At 39.8% G+C, this 18,371-nt stretch overlaps 1 protein-coding gene, 1 long non-coding RNA gene and 1 pseudogene across 5 annotated transcripts; 2 read left to right on the top strand and 1 right to left on the bottom strand.

Moving 5' to 3' along the window:
* Positions 1-588: 588 nt before the first annotated feature.
* Positions 589-10,323, top strand: LOC115742860 (calcium permeable stress-gated cation channel 1-like). 4 transcript variants are annotated; one of them, XM_030677374.2, is made up of 13 exons: positions 589-910; positions 1,202-1,283; positions 1,848-2,201; positions 3,290-3,445; positions 4,308-4,443; positions 4,608-4,709; positions 5,331-5,450; positions 5,569-5,649; positions 5,740-6,080; positions 6,196-6,441; positions 6,939-7,263; positions 9,141-9,374; positions 9,817-10,323. In XM_030677374.2, the coding sequence occupies exons 3-13, from the start codon at positions 1,888-1,890 to the stop codon at positions 10,081-10,083; spliced, it is 2,322 nt and encodes a 773-aa protein (XP_030533234.1). In that variant the 5' UTR covers positions 589-910; positions 1,202-1,283; positions 1,848-1,887; the 3' UTR covers positions 10,084-10,323. The 4 variants fall into 4 exon arrangements, with proteins under 4 accessions (XP_030533234.1, XP_030533231.1, XP_030533232.1 ...); XM_030677371.2 differs by lacking the exon at positions 1,202-1,283; XM_030677372.2 differs by lacking the exon at positions 1,202-1,283 and having other exon boundaries at positions 589-914; positions 1,854-2,201.
* LOC115742863 lies at positions 7,755-8,238 on the bottom strand. The gene is made up of 2 exons (XR_004015616.2): positions 8,011-8,238; positions 7,755-7,969 (listed from the first exon to the last, which is right to left on the bottom strand). It is a non-coding gene; the product is annotated as an uncharacterized LOC115742863 (long non-coding RNA).
* A 3,617-nt stretch (positions 10,324-13,940) lies between the features above and the next one.
* LOC115742861 overlaps positions 13,941-18,371 on the top strand; it is a 40,540-nt pseudogene continuing 36,109 nt past the window's right edge.

Genomic DNA, 18,371 nt, shown 5'->3' with positions numbered 1-18,371 from the left:
ATTTTGATCGCATGGCCATAATCAATGAATTCACCTTTTTTCGGTTACACATGAGTGTTGTCATTTTCGGGATTTTGCTGACAAGCATGAGGGTACTCATTAAATTGATCAAATTAAATGACACGAAAAAATTTCATGTTAAAAGGCGATTGGCAAAATTGTTACTGTCTGGCCACGCTGTGAATGAGAGACGGGCCGAAAAGGGAGACTTCAATTATCTCAACTACTCAGACCTTATCACATCCGCAATCACATGTTTGCTTATTAATAACGGTAACTCAATCAATTTTTTCTCGTGTTTTCGCCATAGATCATGCTGGACACTAAAATAATATAAAAAATAAAAGGAAAAAAAAAGAAAATAAAAAGCAAAGAAAAGCGTCTAAAAATACCTTTCTCCTCCCCACTCACTAATCACCACTAATTTGACTTTAATCAGATTTGCTTAAGGCATTAAAAGGAAAAACAGTCATAATCTCCCCCACCCCACCACGAAACGTGAACAGCACACCTAACGCACTCCAGAAACAGACGCGTCAGCACGCGCTCCTTCTACACTGTCCGTTGCTCGTCTTCTGCAAGTACAAAAAATCGCAAATGCGGAGAGAGAGAAGGCGACGTTTATCCACAAAAAATCTACTTCTCTATCTCGTGCGATGAAGCTTCAGCCTGTGCAGACGATACCCTGCTTCTTCTTCTTCTTCCTTGTGCTCTGAAGCGCTGGATTGTGCTTTGCCTGCGAAGGGAGGTGACGAATGTTCTTGGTGTGAGCCGCGGACTCCAAGCGATTCGAACTTCCAGCTCTATCCGATTCGGCTTTGGATCTGCTGATCGCAACCTCTATCTCCCTCGCTCCTGTCGCTTCGTCTCGCGGCTGGTCTAGTCTGGGAAGCATTGGCCCGGTGAAACAGTGAGTTGATAGTTTTCCTGATTTTTGTGCCTTTTTTTTGTTGCTTGGTTGGAGTTTTAGTTTCTTTTATTGATGGGTACTTGCACGAGCGCGGCAATTCAGTCGACAGTTTTTGATTTTTCGGAGGTTTGGTTTTGTCTAGGACGGCACTGAGGTTCTGTCCGAGGTGAAACGAATGGTTGGAAAGTTAGCGCAAAACTAGGGAGATCAGCCGAAAGATTGGAGAGAGTTTCGCATTTTAGGCAAGGAACTGTAAAAAAAATGCTGAAATAGTTGCTTTGTGGCGTACAGCATGCGGGATGTGTGCGTGCAAAGCCTGTTCAGTGATGAAGCTTGGTGCTTTGAAACGATCATAAGAGAGATTTGCATAGAGGTATACCTCCTACCCAGCAAAAAAAAGAAAAAAAGAAAAAAAGAAAAAGAAAAAAAAGAAAAGTAAAGAATTTTTGTTTGGCTTGTCCAGGAACTTGTGAGTAATTCCTCAGCTTTTGAGATTTATGGAAACTTGAGCGAAAGGACTGATCTTGCCACTTAAGGTTTGAGTGGAGAGCAAGCTGTAAGTAAATTTTGTCAGTTGGCTATATCGATGATCATATCACTGTTGTGTAGTACGGGATCACTCTTGTGTGTCGTTAGGAGAAATGCTGTTTCACTGTAGTCGCAGAAGGGATACGGTTAAGTGTCCCTTATTTTTCCCTTATTGGTTGATTTTTTGATGAAAATGCCCAAAATCAACCGAGGTATGAGAGCATGGGATGGTTAATAGTGAATATGCTAGGGATTGAACACTTTATTGCAATTAGAACTTGTTTGCTTGTCTCCTTTATTTTCTGTCGTTTTTGGTTATGATGGAACTTCATGGGGAATCAAATTTCTCATTTTCTTTTCAAACGTAGGACATGAAAGCTTGTGCCGACATTCTTTTTCTTTTCTGCAGGTGGAGCTTTTTTTTTTCCTTTTTGTAAAGGAGTGGACATATGGCTACTCTTGCGGATATAGGACTTGCTGCAGGAATCAATATTCTCAGTGCATTTGTGTTTTTCGTGGCATTTGCCATTTTAAGGCTTCAACCTTTCAATGATAGAGTATATTTCCCCAAATGGTATCTCAAGGGCTTACGAAGCAGTCCGACTCATTCTGGGGCATTTGTTCGCAAGTTTGTCAACTTGGATTGCTGGTCATACATTAGGTTTTTAAATTGGATGCCAGATGCGCTCAAAATGCCGGAATCAGAACTTATCGACCATGCGGGATTGGATTCTGCTGTTTATTTAAGAATCTATCTGATGGGGTAAGCCGAATTAGATTTTGACCTCTCTTCCTGCTGCATGGATGTGTCATGCCGCATCTGATTAATGTTGTTATCTCTTGTTAATTCAGCCTAGATTGGGGCAAATGGATGCAGGTCAATAGTGCCTTCATATGTGCCTTCGTCTGCTTCTGCTTTGACATTTTTCAGTTGCATTTGTGGATTAAAGGCATTGTCAGATGCTCCCTTAACTCCGTCTGAAGCAATATCTTACTCAAGATTGAAATGATACCGTTCTCGAGTTGTGGCCTTTAGTTAACTAAATATTCTTATGCTTCGACCAAAAAAACTAAATATTCTTATGCTACTGGTTGTCATACAAGAATGAGAACACCAGTATGCCGATTGTCTTAAAAGAAGCAGCTTAGGGGTAGATTATATGGTGTTTAGTATATTTGCAGGGCAAAAGCTACAGCTTTTAAAAGAGCGCTTCGTCTTAAATAAGGTGTTTGGTAAATGTTTGTGGCATTGAGTATATGGTGTTTAGACATTGTGAAGCTTCCCAAGTTGCAGAATCTCTAAGGTGCTTTTCCAGGAGCCGCTCCACTTTGTTCGAAGATGTTGCTCCGGAGGGGGCAACTCTAAAGCATGCAGCGCCAAAAGTCTTTAATATGTGTGGTCACTTCATGTCACAACTCAGCTACGACAACGTCACCACAGCACCTTTATAGAATACCGAATGGGCCCTTAGATCCAGTAAAAACAGGACCTGCGTCATTTGTATTCTTTGTTGTGTTACATGTAGTATTGGTGCGTCTAAGAATTGTAAATATGGAAGAGGTTGCATGACGTGAAAACGAGGGAAAGAACAAATAAGGTAACATTGGCTACTTGTACGTATGCAGGTTAACTTAATTACAGCCAAGTAAGCTCTTTTGACACTAAGCATGTTGCACTGTTTGTTTTGCTTTGTTATGAGGATTGTGGAGTGCAATCTGTTCATATAGCAAACACGTCGGGATATATTCTCTAAAACCGTCCTGTATAACTAAAAATCAGTTCAGCTGGAAATGCACAACTGTAGATGCATTACAAACTGTTCTTCTAATTTCTCCATGCTATTGACCCAGACTGAAGATTTTTGTTCCTGTGGCATTCCTGGCGTGGACTATTTTGGTACCAGTAAATTGGACGAATAGCACTCTGGAGCTGGCCAAACTTAAGAATGTAACTTCTAGTGATATTGACAAACTTTCGATTTCAAATGTCCCACAAGCATCAAATAGGTATGGGACCTTTTCCTATTTTGATCTGGCTTTCTTTACCTTTGTCTGTATTGCGAAGATCAGTCTGTGTTCCAGTGGTTGATAAGCCGCTAGTTGATATACAATCTGAGGCCTGATTGCAATTGTAGTGGACCTATTGCTTATTTTCCTCGGACTTGCTCTATAGGCTTTAAGTTTAATCTTCTGTAGTCTTTTAGTTGCATTGAGACAATTGAGCCAGGGATAAAAAGATTTATTCAAGAGCTTCTCACTAAGAAATTTAATTAGTTCGTTCGCCATATTTTTAACCTTGGACGGCTCCTTTCCAGAGGTTCCATAGTAGCTGTTCGTCCAGGCAACATATGAGAAATTATGCTACGGATACAGACATTTACACTTTTAGGGTTTTGACCAATTATTTGAGGAGGACTAGTTTTGGCTTTATATGGTGTTGGGAATTGTTGGTGTGATGTACTCTACTTTATTGGAATGTGGTGGTCTTAAATTGGAGTAAATTCATTATGATAGTCACGATTTCTGACTCCGCTTGAACCCAAACACAAATAGGACCCTTTTCCATGATTGTTGGAAATACAATTTGTGTTTGGGTTCAAGCGGAGTCAGAAATCGTGACTATCATAATGAATGTACTCCAATTTAAGACCACATTCCAATAAAGTAGAGTACATGTTAAGCAAAAGCGTTATTGCCATCTAGACTACTAAGGAAATAAAAGCAGGAGGTCCAACTTACCTTCAATAAATGTGAGAAAGTAATGTTATCTTCATTTGCTTGCATAACATGAAGTCAATGTCTAATAAGCTCTGGTTACATTTTTTATTGGCTTATTATTAAACTATTCATTTAATGCATCACTTGGCAGGTTTTGGGCTCATATTATAATGGCTTATGTCTTTACCTTTTGGACATGCTATGTGTTGCTTAAGGAGTATGAGATAGTTGCTTCGATGCGGCTGCAGTTTCTTGCATCTGAACAGCGACGTGCTGATCAATTTTCGGTAGGGTGGACTGCATGTATTGCTGGTGCCAATTAAACTAGATTAATGAATGTTTATAAATCTTGATTTGGTTATAATCTTTAATTTTGGAACTAGGACGCTTGGAATTCCAATGGTTTCTCCGTAACATGCTACATTTTTCGTGGAACTGAATTTTTTTACAGGTACTTGTCAGAAATGTTCCCCCAGATCCAGATGAGTCTGTTAGTGAGCTTGTGGAGCACTTTTTCTTGGTTAATCACCCGGATCATTATCTGACCCATCAGGTTGGCTTGATGAAACTGAATGTCTTTTGTAGAATAAATATGGTTATACTTTCTATGGAAATCTATTAGCTCATCGTGCTGCTTCCTAGGATCTGTGAGAGCTTCTGTCTCTGTGACTATTCCGTTTTGGTATTCATAATCTCGTTCCGCGCTTTATACCATTAATTGCGCCAAAGTTAATGCTTCGACACCATAGACTTTAAGTAATACCATATCTACTATCTATGCTGGCGTGGTACACGAGCAAGAAAACATTCGCTTCTCCCCCTTCTTTTTGACCCTTTGCTGCCTCACCCTGTCAACTAGGAAGATTTACTGGCTGTTGCTGCTGGCCGCTTCTTGGATAGCATCAGGCCAGTTATTTGTGCTTTTGATCTTACCATTGGCCTTCTGTTAACCTGTGAGAAAGTTTTGGCCAATTGAAGAATTCGAAGTTTTGATCTTACTATCGGCCTTCTGTTAACCTGTGAGACAGTTTTTTTTTTTTTTTCCAACTTCGTTCGACAGATCATTTTCATATTTTAATGTGTCATATGCATTGCCATCCTTGGAAATGTCACTGCATGCTTTCATTCAGACATAATACTATGTCTTCAATTCCTTACTTTGAAATTTCTGCAGGTGGTGTATGACGCAAACAAGCTTGCTCAGTTGGTCAAGAAGAAGAAAAAAATGCAGAATTGGCTAGACTATTACCAGCTTAAGTATGATAGAAATAATTCAAAAAGATTCTTTACAAAGGTAATATAGAGTATCAGAGATTTGTAGGAGACTGCATCTTCAACTGATAGTTTAATGGTTCTTTTTCCTTGATGCGTTGGGTCACTTACATTACTTCATGATATCTTCCTTTTACCAGACTGGTTTTCTTGGGCTCTGTGGGGAAAAGGTTGATGCTCTCGATTATTATACTTCGGAAATTGAGAAACTATCAAAAGAAGTAAGCAACTGATACCTATGTTCGTTTCTGTGAGAACTGAACGATCTTAATTGAGGATCGAATTAATGTTATGCATAATCTCCTATTCAGGTAGTTGCAGAAAGAGAGAGAGTTGCAAGTGATCCAAAGTCTATAGTGCCTGCTGCATTTGTTTCCTTCAAAACTAGATGGGGTGCTGCTGTCTGTGCACAGACTCAACAGTGCAGAAATCCAACTCTATGGCTCACTGATTGGGCTCCAGAGCCACGTGATGTGTATTGGCAAAACCTTGCCATCCCATATGTCTCTCTCACAATCAGAAGACTAATTATGGCTGTCGCTTTCTTTTTCCTCACCTTCTTTTTCATGATACCTATTGCTTTTGTGCAATCTCTGGCAAGCATTGAGGGAATCGAGAAAGTAGCTCCTTTTATAAAGCCCATTATTGACGTGTAAGTCAGGTTCTTCTTTCTTTATCTCTCAACTTATTAGTTTCTAATTGCATCAAACTGACATAGCGACATATGTTGATGGAAATTAACTTTATTGTGATTATTTAAATTGCAGCGGTTTCATTAAGTCGTTTATCCAGGGTTTTCTGCCTGGGATTGCATTGAAGCTTTTCCTCATTTTCCTGCCTACAATATTGATGATCATGTCTAAATTTGAAGGCTTCATATCTCTGTCATCTCTTGAAAGGAGATCAGCAACTAGATATTATCTTTTCAATCTCGTGAATGTATTCCTCGGGAGCATAGTTGCTGGTTCTGCCTTCCAGCAACTGAACTCGTTCATTCATCAGTCGCCCAGCGAGTATGTCAACCCTATCTTCTTCTTTCATGTCTCCTTTATATTTCCAAATCAATTGCAATTTGGTACCTGCTGTCCTTCTGTCCTGGGATAGATAGGAGGCCAAAAGTGCATTGCACACACGTAAGTATGCGAACGTATATAAAATAGACATATCTACACATTCATGTGTACACAATGATAAACAGATAGTTGCACTCATGTTTATACTGTGTTTCTGTTTGATTGTGCATGCCCTGCTCGTGCATGCGCGTGAGAGAGGGAGGGAGGGAGGGAGGGAGGAAGGGGGATATTGTTTCGGCTACTATACTGGGCCTTGACTTAAGATTAGAATATGATGAGTGCACTAAAGTTAGTCGATCTTTGCGTGACTTTGTTCTGGATCACAGTATTCGCCTTTTAAGCAGTTGCACTTTAGGCAGCAGATCTTTCTCTAATTTTATGTACTTGCTAGCTGTTCTTCTGCAGAAGAATGTTATATATGTTCCATTTTTTGGCAGCATTCCTAAAACAATTGGGATGGCCATTCCCCAAAGAGCAACTTTCTTCATTTCTTATATTATGGTCGATGGTTGGGCTGGAATAGCGGGAGAGATTTTAATGCTGAAGCCTTTAATAATCTACCACTTGAAGAATTTTCTCTTGGTGAAAACTGAAAAGGATAGGGAGGAGGCAATGGATCCTGGAAGCATTGGTTTCAACACTGGAGAACCTCAAATTCAGTTGTACTTCTTACTGGGCCTTGTATATGCTACAGTGACACCTGCCTTGCTTCCCTTCATACTCGTTTTCTTTAGCCTGGCTTATGTGGTGTTTCGTCATCAGGTATTGTGAAGATAATCATTGGGAATATCTTCTTCTAAGTTTCATCTGCTCATATGCCCAAAATGTAGGAACAGCTAGAGGACTTTCACTCATGATTAATCTCAGTTATAATGACATTACATGTGGTGGTTCCAGTTGATGTCTCTTGGGTATCATTTAACTTTGTGGAGTGGTAGAAATTTATATCGCTTGGGAGTGCTGTAGAAGAGGAGAAGTGGGCTTATAGAGGACTTAATAATTGGGATTAATGATACAGGATTGGAATGTCAATCAGTGGTATAAACTCGGAGTTCCTGCCTGCTGAATTGTGTGAAAAACTTTCATGCCTACTTTATACTTTTATTATGGGTTGAAGTCAAGCAAAATCCTTATAGCATTTTCTCGTAAGAGTTAAATCTTGGAGTTCATACCCATTGAATTGAGTTAAAAGACTTCCACACTGCCATTGTACTGTTATTGGCTGGCTTGAGGTCAAGGCAAACTCTTTTTTGATCACATTTTCATAAACATTAAAATGCTTTAATGCCCCAATGATGTTTGCATATTCTCATTAGTTATGTATTTAGTACGTCTCTGCATGCCCAACAACCCAATATACCCATAAGTAGACGACGTACTGTTATAGGAAAGTATTTATGAGTTATTGGGGATCACTAGGGAGTTGTAATAATAAGTAAGATTCACGAACAATTGAATATAGGTGGTTCTTATGTTGTGCACTATCATTTTTCAAGAACTGTATTTCACTTGAATTCTTTACCTAAAAACCCAGGTTGGTGAGAATCTAGAGGAGGTCATGGTATTGAAATTTTTGTTGTTTCTTGATCGATGGCGTTATAGAATTTCTGCAGCACATGATGCATTAAAAGACTTGAAAGTAAAGCTTATAGCAAAATATAACCAGAGTTACTAAACATTGAATTCATGTCACTCATACAAATGAAAACGATATTACTTTCTCATGTTATTGAAGGTAAGTTGGACCTCCTGCTTTTATTTCCTCTAGATGGCGATAACTTTTCTGCTTAACACATAAAGAGAATGACATTTCCTCTTCACAAGAAACATCTAAATCATGTACCAATTATGTGGTGCAAGATTTATCTATATCAAGGATAGCTAGCTGAACTGTATTTCCGACAAACGTGGAAATAGGTCATACTTATGTTTCAGTTGAAGTGGAGTCAGAAATCATGACTATCATAATGACTGTACTCCAATTTAAGACCACCACATTCTAATACAGGAGACAAAATAACGCCAGCAATTTTCAACACCATATAAAGCCAAAGCTAGTCCTTTTCAAATAATTGGTCAAATTCGACCAAAAAAAAAAAAAGGTCAAAAATAAAAAAAATGGAGGTTAAAAAATAAGAGTCTCTTGACATTCTAAAAATGTAAATGTCATTACATGTAGCATAACTTCTCAGGTCACGGTGTTGAGAATTTTGTGTTTTATTGATAAATGGTGTTGGAGAATTTCTACAGCAGCCTATAGGGATCGACTTTGTATTTGGGATTGTTGAGAGTATTTGGCCGATGGGGCATATTTGTCTATTTTCGTTATTATTTTATGAATAGCAGCAATAAGGGCGATATTATAATTCTTGGCCTTTTGGCTTTATTATAAATAGATAGCTTGGGGTCACATTGACCTAACCAAGTATTCAGTTCAGTTTTTTCTCTCAACAGGGATTCACATGGGGATATCCTCCGGGCTCTTATAAAATCATATATACATAATTTCTTGTTCTTTTAGTAAGCCCATGTTTGAAGCATTTTTCTTCTTCTTTCTTCTATGATTCCATTGTGTTAATCTAACATCTTTTGAATATATGATTCCATTGTGTTAATCTAACATCTTTTGAATATTTCAGATAATAAACGTCTACAATCAGGAATACGAAAGTGCTGCAGCATTCTGGCCTGATGTGCATGGTCGCGTTATTGTTGCATTGGTTATATCACAGTTGCTTCTTTTTGGACTGATGGCTACAAAGGAAGCTGCCACTTCAACTCCATTTCTGATTGCTCTTCCAGTTCTCACCATCTCTTTCCATAGTTTCTGCAAAGGCCGTTATGAACCTGCATTTGTTAGATATCCATTACAGGTCCGGAATTTGCTTTGCAAATGCAGGCGTTTTTATGTCCATAGAAGTAATTTAACTGTTCTGCTGGAGATTCTTTAATTTTGCTAACCTGCTCGATATCTTTTCACTTTGCTGGATCCCAGCACCTAAACAGAAGTTGATTGTTGCTTTTAGTTTTGGCTAATCATTCAGCGAAGGCCATTAGCATTAAACATCCTGATGAGATCTTTTTCTGGTACCACTAATAGGGCCAGTCCATCGGAATAAGAGCTAACTAGTAATGAGGAGACAGGCCAGAAAGAGGTTTCTGGATTTGTGTAACTGTGCTGTACGGTTGTATCTTTTTGATCTTGATAATTTGGATAATCTAAATAGGTCTGTGCTGCTGATCATTGGGGAAAAGTAAAAATCAAAACAAAACAAAACAAAGCTGAATTTTTTTTGATTTGGCTATTGTTTCCAGGAGGCGATGATGAAGGACACTCTAGAGCGTGCGAGGGAACCGAACCTGAACCTGAAGAGCTTCCTTCAAAATGCATATCTCCACCCAGTATTCAAAAGTGCTGACGATGATGATGAAGACGATGACTACGATGGTGAGAAGTGGGAAAAAGATAGTGTCCTAGTTCCGACAAAGAGGTCGTCCCGTAGGAACACTCCGCTGCCTAGCAGAATCAGTGCAACGTCATCACCCTCTCTGCCTGAGGTTCATGAAGATTCCCGGCCTTAAGTTTCAGGCAGGGGACTTGTGCTTTAGCTGTAAATTAAGCCCTTAGACCGAAGGGTTTCTTGTGAATTAGATGATACTATCAACCAAAAAACACTCGGTGAGTATTTTGTTGTACAGATGATAGGTGGGTCGTTGAGCGGGTTATACTTGCATCTGAGACAAATCCTGGTATACAATGTAAGCCCCCGTGACTCTGATGTTTTCTTATGAGAGGATTGGATGTCTAGAAATATTTCAGTTAGGAGGAGGATTGACTAGTTATGAGAGAGGTAAGTTTACTCTGTTTGGTAGCTTAACAAGAAACGGCTGCATTGGTAATTTATGAACTATGAGAGACTCGAGATCATTGTTCAGCCCGTCTCCCTGGACTTGTACACGCTACACGGGATTGTGATGGACCTCGATGGCTCGACAGAAAAGAAGGCACAAGCTATGTAATTTCTAGTGGCCAAAGGTTGGGAAGTTGCAAGGGCTTGCCATGTTGCTCCCCCTACCGTCCTCTTCCCATTTCCAGCGATGAGCTTGGATGTCGAAAAAGCCAGTATATCCCTTATCTATGCTACTGGGCGATAGGCTCATATATAAGCCAGAAGTTCTTTCAGCTGAAGAAGACACTTTTCGAGTGCCCGATCATTCATCTTACCTAGATGCTCCCTACAATGTGTCTAGCTACCGAATCGATGGCTTCGTACTTTCTAGCCCAGTTCTCCCTCTTCTTAGAGATGAAGAAGCTGCCTGACCGATCTAAGACCAGGGTGACTCGAAGTAATTCGCCTTTTGAACTCGACATGGGCTGTTTGTTATTCCCGTTGTGCGCTCTCTTCTCTCTATGCATTCTGTTCTTTACGTGTCATCCAGTGATTGCAATTCACGTACTCTGATGAATGTGGCAAAAAGGGAAAACTCTGAAAACGCAATTGTCGAGTCCAGAAAGAAAGAAATAAATCTTCTAAACGCAATCGGGTTATCAAATCTCTAACTCTGTCGGCTCGATGACAACCAGAGAAAAAGAGCCAAGACTCGGTTTGTTGACTCAAATATGAATTGTTTGCGCCGGGTAGCGTGAGAAACCGAACCAATGTCGCGCATACAGCCCGCGAACATATATCCGTTCCTTAACCATTTAGTCAATTACGTGGAGTTTATGTAGTATAAGCATCATTCATTTTCGTAATTTGGCTTGCCAGTCACCTGAATATAGTCCTACAACATTTGATCTTGCACAAGATCCACATCCTGGCACCAAGCTGATCGACTCCGCTCCACCAGTTGGGCTAACGCGCCTTTTGAGTTATTTAATGGCTTGTCATCTTGAAGATTTATTTACCGAGTTTCAACGGCTCTCGGCGTGTCACGACACTCCTGAGACGATGAGTTCGACAAGTTGCTATGCGGGCGTGAATAATCATTTTGTGAGGTGGCGCATACGCTAAACACGGGCTCTCTCCCAAGTGCTAACTAAGTTTTCATGTTAATTACGCCAATTGGTTTTGCCACCATTCTGTTATGGGCGGGTCAGAGGCCAAGTAGAACAAGAGAGCCTGCCTTGCTTTTCCGAACCAGAGATTTGTGAGCCTGCGACTTGGCTGCGAGAATCGTCTTGAGCCCATTCTCGGTAGACTCTCTCTTCGTTTAAATCAATATGTCGTGCAATCTTTTAGCCTTTTGTTTCCCAATATTTTCCCAAAGTGTCCATGCATTAGTTGCATGAACGCTGAAAACTAAATCAATCAATATCAAAAACCCGAGACGTGTTTATTTTTGAATCAATAAAATTGCCAAATTATTGCTGAAGATTGTTCTTTAATCAGCCGTGATTTGCCCTTGAAACGGCGAGATTCCAACTTGCTAATCTTGGCTCCCTCTTTTCCTAATTGATTTTTGTTGCTTTGTTTCTGATTTGGACAATGACCCAAATGATTTCCGAACTTTGTTTTGATGTGTAACGTCATGCATGAACTTTTAATTTGTTCAATATGATTTCTGAACTTTTTATAACTGTTCAATTTAGTACTGTACTATATAAAAATATCAAATGTTAGCCTTCCATTAATTTAAGTTCAGGACAACATTAAATAACTTCATATAGTTCAATGACTATTTGAACATGTACCAAAGTTTGGCGACTACGTTAAATAAATTGAAAGTTCGGGGACGAAGCTGCAAATTAGGCCAAAGTATAGGAGACTATCTGGGTCATCTTCCCTTTCACATTCTCTCTTGTGCAGCTGAGATGAGCATCAACGTCAATGGAAAACTTTAGCTAGGCCATCTTCAAAAACCTCTCTGAAGCAAACTATCAAACATATGAAGAGCACGCGATGGAATGGGTTGATTAAAACCTTATTTAATCGTTAACAAGGATGAATGAATCAACGAATCGAAAACCCGGCGATTGACAGTTAGTGTATCGAAGTATGTTCAGCTGAAGCTAAAACAGGGCAAGGAGAGGGATAACTCGACAAGGAAGGATTTCTGGTTCCAATCGGTTGATCAACTGGCAAGATGAGGCCTTGGATGCTTCGTCGCTGGGGGTTGGCGCCGGCGACGAAGCCTCAAACGAGGTTCAAGATCCTGGAGCTTCGCGGCCAGAAAAGCGAGAGACAAGCAGAGTCGGAGCCAGGCGGGGCGGCGTTATCAGCCAGAGGAATCAAAGAGACCAGCGAGTGAACTTCCTCTGCACTCTCTGCAACTTCTCAAACTGATTCTCTGCTTTTTGATTTGGGTCGACGCTTGGAAAAGAGCAGGGAACGCCTTCCTCTGCACTCTCTGCAACTTCTCAAACTAACATTTTTTGCCGGATTTTGTCGTCGGAGAGGCACTTGAAAGATTGTTTTTTCTCCAAAGCAGCAGTAAAGTGGTATGGCGAAAAGTTTTGGAGCGTAAAGGCATCATTTTTCCAATTTTTTTTCGATTGGATGTGATGTATGAAGAACCTTTCGCTTTCACCCTTTTTTTACCCGTGAATCTTTGTCGGCCATTTAGCAATTTGGTCTTCCACGGAGTCACAGTAATTTGGAACTTTTCAGGAAGAAAGAGAAACATTATTCATCACTTTTCAATAGTTTAACAAAAATTTATTTGGGAAGCTTGGTTACCAACCCTTATGCCATTCTGTCTTTTTCAAGCATTATATTTATAACCATTCTCTCCTTTTCTTGAGGCGACCCTCCACACAAACGTGAACCTGTCTAGCAAAAGCTGAAATTGTTGCTCTGTGGCCTGCTCACTGATGAAGCTTGGCGCTTCAAAACGATCATAAGAGGGACTTGCACGGAGGTATGCTTACCACCTAGCAAAAGAGAAAAATCTGTTTGCTTTTTCCAGGAACTTGTGAGTGATTCCTCAACTTTTGATGTTTAAGGAAACTTGAGCATGTGGACTGGTCTTGTTTGCTTTTTGTCCAGGAATTTGTGAGTGATTCCTCAGCTTTTGAAATTTATGCAAACTTGAGCGTGGGGACTGGTCTTGCCACTTAAGGTTTGAGAGGAGAGCAAGTTGTAAGTTAAGTGGTCGGTTGGCTGATGACTGTGGGGTACTGTGGGGTCACTCTTGTGTGTAGTCAGGGGGAATGCGGTTTTGATGCAGTCGCACAGCGAATGCTTGAAGCGTGCCTCGTTTTTTTTTTTCCTTACTGGTTGACTCTATGAGGAAAATCGATACACCTGGAACATGGGATGGCGAATCATGGTTGCCTGGGATTAAGTGCTTCTCATTTCATTATAACTTGCTTGCTTCTTGTCTTAGTTTTATTTTCACTCGTTGTTCCTTCTGATGGAATGGAACTACGTGATGATATTACTTTTCAATGTCTCTCAAATTTATGAATTGACAGATTGTGCTGATGTTCTTTTTCTTTTTCTGCAGGGGGGCTAATTTTTTTTTTTCCTTCTTTTTTCTTAAAGGGAACGGACAAATGGCTACTTTTTCGGATATAGGACTTGCTGGAGCAATCAGTATTCTCAGTGCATTTGTGTTTTTTGTGGCATTTCCCATTTTAAGGCTTCAACCTTTTGGTGATAGAGTATATTACCCCAAATGGTATTTCAGGGACTTACGAAGTAGTCCGTGTCTCATTCGGAGGCTTATGTTAACAAGTTTGTCAACTTAGACTACCAGTCATACAGTAAATTTCTTAAAATGGATGCCAGATACGCTCCAAATGCCTGAACCAGAACTTATTGACCATGCGGGGATTGGATTCTGCTGTCTATTTAAGAATCTATCTGATGGGGTATGCTGAAGTAGATTTTGACCTCTCTTCCTTTTGTATGGATGTGCCATTCCTCAATTGATTGACGCCGTTGTCTCTTGTTAATTCATCTTGGGTTTACGCAGCTGGATTCAGGACGATAGTGCCATCATATGTTTTATATTACAATTGCAGGATCAGCTTTGTTTGCTTTTGTTTGTTGCATTTTGTGGATTACAGGCATGTCAAGATGCACCCATAATTCCATTTGAAGCGACATCTTACTCAAGTTTAAAATGATATCACACTCAAGTTCTGGCCTTCAGTTAAGTTAAACTTGGGATGCTACTGGTTGTGGTACAGGACTGAGAACCTCTATGCCAATTATCATAAAAGAGGCACCTCAGGTTAGACTCAGATGGTGTTTTGTATATTTGCAGGCAAAAGCTATAGCTTCAAAAAGATAGCTTCAGCTTCAATAAATTGTTCGGTACACGTTAAGATATTGGCGCTTCACAAGTTTCAGCACCATCACAACTCAGCTATGACAACGCCACTGCAGCACCTCCATTGAAAGGACCTCCATCATTTTTGTAGCTTTTGTTGTGTGATATGCAATTTTGGTGCGTTTGTGAATTGTAGACATTGATGAAGTTTCACGAATTCAAAATGGGGGAAAGAACAAATATGGTAACATTGGCTACTTGTTCAATTGTAGGTTGATATAAGCACAGCCAAGTTAGCTCTTTTTACACTAAGCATGTTGCACTGTTGTTTTTCTCTGTTATGAGGATGCTGGAGTGCAATTTATTCATACACCAAACAAGTCAGGAAATATTCTATAAAACCATCTTGTATAGCTAAGAATCTGTTCAGTTGTCAATGCAAAACTGTAGATGCATTAGAAACTGCACTTCTAATTTCTCCATTTCATTGATGCAGACTGAAGATCTTTGTTCCTCTTAACATTCCTGGCGTGGACTATATTGGTAGCTGTAAATTGGCGAATAGCACTCTAGAGCTGGCCAAACTTAAGAATGTAACTTCTAGCTATATTGACATACTCTCAATTTCAAATGTCCCACTTTGATCAAGTAGGTATGGATCTTATGCTTATTGTGATCTGGCTTTCTTGTTAATGTGGTTGATAAGCTGATAGTTGGTATTCAGTTTGGGGGTTGACTCCAATTATAGTGGACCTGTTGCTTATTTTCATCAGGCATGCTTTATGGGCTTTACCTTTAATCTTCTGTAGTCTTTAGTTGGATTGAAGCAATTAAGCCCAGGATGAAAGGGAATATTCAAGAGTTTCATTGAAAATTTGGAAAACAATTATTCTGTAATTAGCGGGTTCACCAAATCTGTAACCATGGACGGTTACCTTTGCCAAGGTTCCACAGTGGCCGTTAATCCAGTCAACATATGAGACGTCATGCTACGTGTGCTGACATTTACATGATTGAATGTTATGAAACCATCATTTAATATTTGTTTTTTCCTTTCTGACCAATTATTTGATAAGGACTAGTGGTGGAAATTGTCGATGTAACCTTATGTACTTTATTGGAATATGGTTGTATTAAACTGAGTACATTCATTATGATAGTCATGATTTCTGACTTCACTTGAACCCAACTACAAATATGACCCTTTTCCATGTTGGTCGGAAATACAGTTCAGCTAGCTGTCATGGATATAGATAAATCTTGCATTACTTGGTTGTTACTGGATTTATTATGCAGAAAGTTATTGCCATCTAGATTGCTAAGGAAATCAAAGCAGGAGATCCAACTTACCTTCAATAAACTTGAGAAAAGAAAATGCTATCTTCATTTATATGGGTACCATCAACTCAATGTTTACTAAACTCTGGTAATATTTTGGTATTGGCTTATTATCAACCTATTCTTTTGACACGTCATGTGGCAGGTTTTGGGCTCATATTATGATGGCTTACGTCTTCACCTTTGGGACATGCTGTGTTGCTTAACGAGTAGGGGCCAGTTGCTTCAATGCGGCTGCAGTTTCTTGCATCAGAACAGCGATGCCCTGATCAATTTTCGGTAGGGTGGACTGCCTATGTATCTTTGGTGCCAATTAAACTAGATAAATGATTGTTTAGTAACCTTGATTTGGTTGTAATCTTTAACTTTGGAACTTGGAGGATAGGAATTGCAAGGGTTTCTCCATAACAAGCTATGTTTTTCCGTGGGACCAACTTTCAACAGGTGCTTGTCAGAAATGTTCCTCAGGATCCAGATGAGTCTGTTAGTGAACTTGTGGAGCACTTTTTCTTGGTTAATCATCCGGATCAGTATATGAACCATCAGGTTTGCTTAATGAAACTGAATGTGTTTCTGGAGTAAATATTGGTTGATACTTCCTATGGGAACGGTCACGTCATGGCTTCATGGTTCTTGTTCAAGATTCAGACATGACGCTATGTAAAACCCATTTGGTCATTGTGCTGCTAACTAGGATCTGCGATAGCTTCTGTCTGTGTGACCATTCCCTTTTGGTATAGTTGAATCTTGCTCTGCGCTTTGTACACCATTCATTGCTGCAAAAGTTTGTTCTTTTGATACCAGAGATTAGGTAATAAAATGTCCACTATCCACGGTGGCATGGTACATGAACCAGAAAGCATTCCCTTCTCCCCATCCTTTTCGAGGCTGCCTCACCCCGTCCATTAGGAAATGTACCAGCTGTTGCTGTTGGCCATTTCCTAGATAGTTTCAGGGCTAGTCATTTGTTCTCTTGTCCTTACTATTGGCCTTCTGTTAACCTGTGAGAAAGTTTTGGCCCATTCTTCAATTTAAATTGCTTCAGGTTTTTGTCAACGTTGTTGGCTATAGGATTATCATCTTCTAATGTATCAAGTTCATTTCCATCCATGGAATCGTTAGTGCATAGTTTTATTCGGATATAATACTTTGTCTTCAATTCCTTACTTTTAAATTTTCTGCAGATGGTGTATAACGCTAACAAACTTGCTCAGTTGGTCAAGAAGAGGAAGAAAATGCAGAACTGGCAAGACTATTACCAGCTTAAATATACTAGAAATAGTTCAAAAAGACCCTTTACAAAGGTACTTAAGAGTATCGGAGATTTCTACGAGACTTCATGTTCAGCTGATAGTTTCAATGGTTCTTTTCCCTTGGTACTTTGGGTCCCTTACCCCATTTCGTGACTGTCCTCCTTTTACCAGACTGGTTTTCTTGGGCTCTGTGGGGATAAGGTTGATGCTTTTGATTATTATACTTTGGAAAATGATAAACTAAGCAAGCAACTGATACCTAGGTTCGTCTCTGTGAAAACTAGACAATTAATAGAGGATCAAACTAATGTAATGAATCATCCTCTGTTCAGATAGTTGCAGAAAGAGAGAAAGTTGCAAGTGATCCAGAGGCTATAATGCCTGCTGCATTTGTTTTCCTCAAAACTAAATGGGGTGCCGCTATCTGTGCAGACTCAACAAAGCGGAGATCCCACTCTATGGCTCACTGATTGGGCTCCAGAGCCAGGTGATGTTTTTGGCAAAACCTTGCCATCCCATATTCTTCTCTCAACATTAGAAAACTGATTATGGCCGGTGTGTTCTTTTTCCTCACCTTCTTTTCCATGATACCCATTGCTTTTGTGCACTCTCTGGCAAGCGTTGACGGAATCGAGAGAGTAGCTCCTTTTCTCAAGCCCATTACTGAAATGTAAGTCAGGTTCTTCTCTTCTTATCTCTCAACTTATAAGTTTCTAATTGCATCGAATTGATTTGGTGATTCGTGTCGATGGAAATTAACTTCATTTTGATGATTTAACTTGCCGTGGTTTTGTTAATTCGTTCATCCGGGGTTGTCTGCCTGGGATTGTATTGAAGCTTTTTCTCCTTTTCCTGCCTACAAGTACTGACGATCATGTCTAAATTTTAAGGCTTCATATTTCTATCATCTCTTGAAATCGGGAGTGTAATTGCTGGTTCTGCCTTTGAGCAACTGAACTCCGTCATTCATCATCCAGCCAGCGAGTATGTTGAGGCTATCTCTTCGTTCATGTTTCCTATATATTTCCTATGTTAGTTGCAATTCGGTGCCTGTCGCCC

Source organism: Rhodamnia argentea, chromosome 9 (genome assembly GCF_020921035.1).
Source record: "Rhodamnia argentea isolate NSW1041297 chromosome 9, ASM2092103v1, whole genome shotgun sequence".
Taxonomy (NCBI): domain Eukaryota; kingdom Viridiplantae; phylum Streptophyta; class Magnoliopsida; order Myrtales; family Myrtaceae; genus Rhodamnia; species Rhodamnia argentea.
The sequence above is the reverse complement of the archived record's forward strand: the minus strand, read 5'-3'. Positions and strand labels throughout refer to the sequence as shown.

What these genes read in the sequence shown, in the direction of transcription:
- LOC115742860 (XM_030677371.2), top strand. Translation starts at nt 1,888, where the DNA reads ATGGCTACTCTTGCGGATATAGGACTTGCTGCAGGAATCAATATTCTC. An exon ending in GACGTGCTGATCAATTTTCG is followed by an intron (nt 4,444 to 4,607) that starts GTAGGGTGGACT and finishes ATTTTTTTACAG; the next exon opens with GTACTTGTCAGAAATGTTCC. An exon ending in TTGTTAGATATCCATTACAG is followed by an intron (nt 9,375 to 9,816) that starts GTCCGGAATTTG and finishes TATTGTTTCCAG; the next exon opens with GAGGCGATGATGAAGGACAC.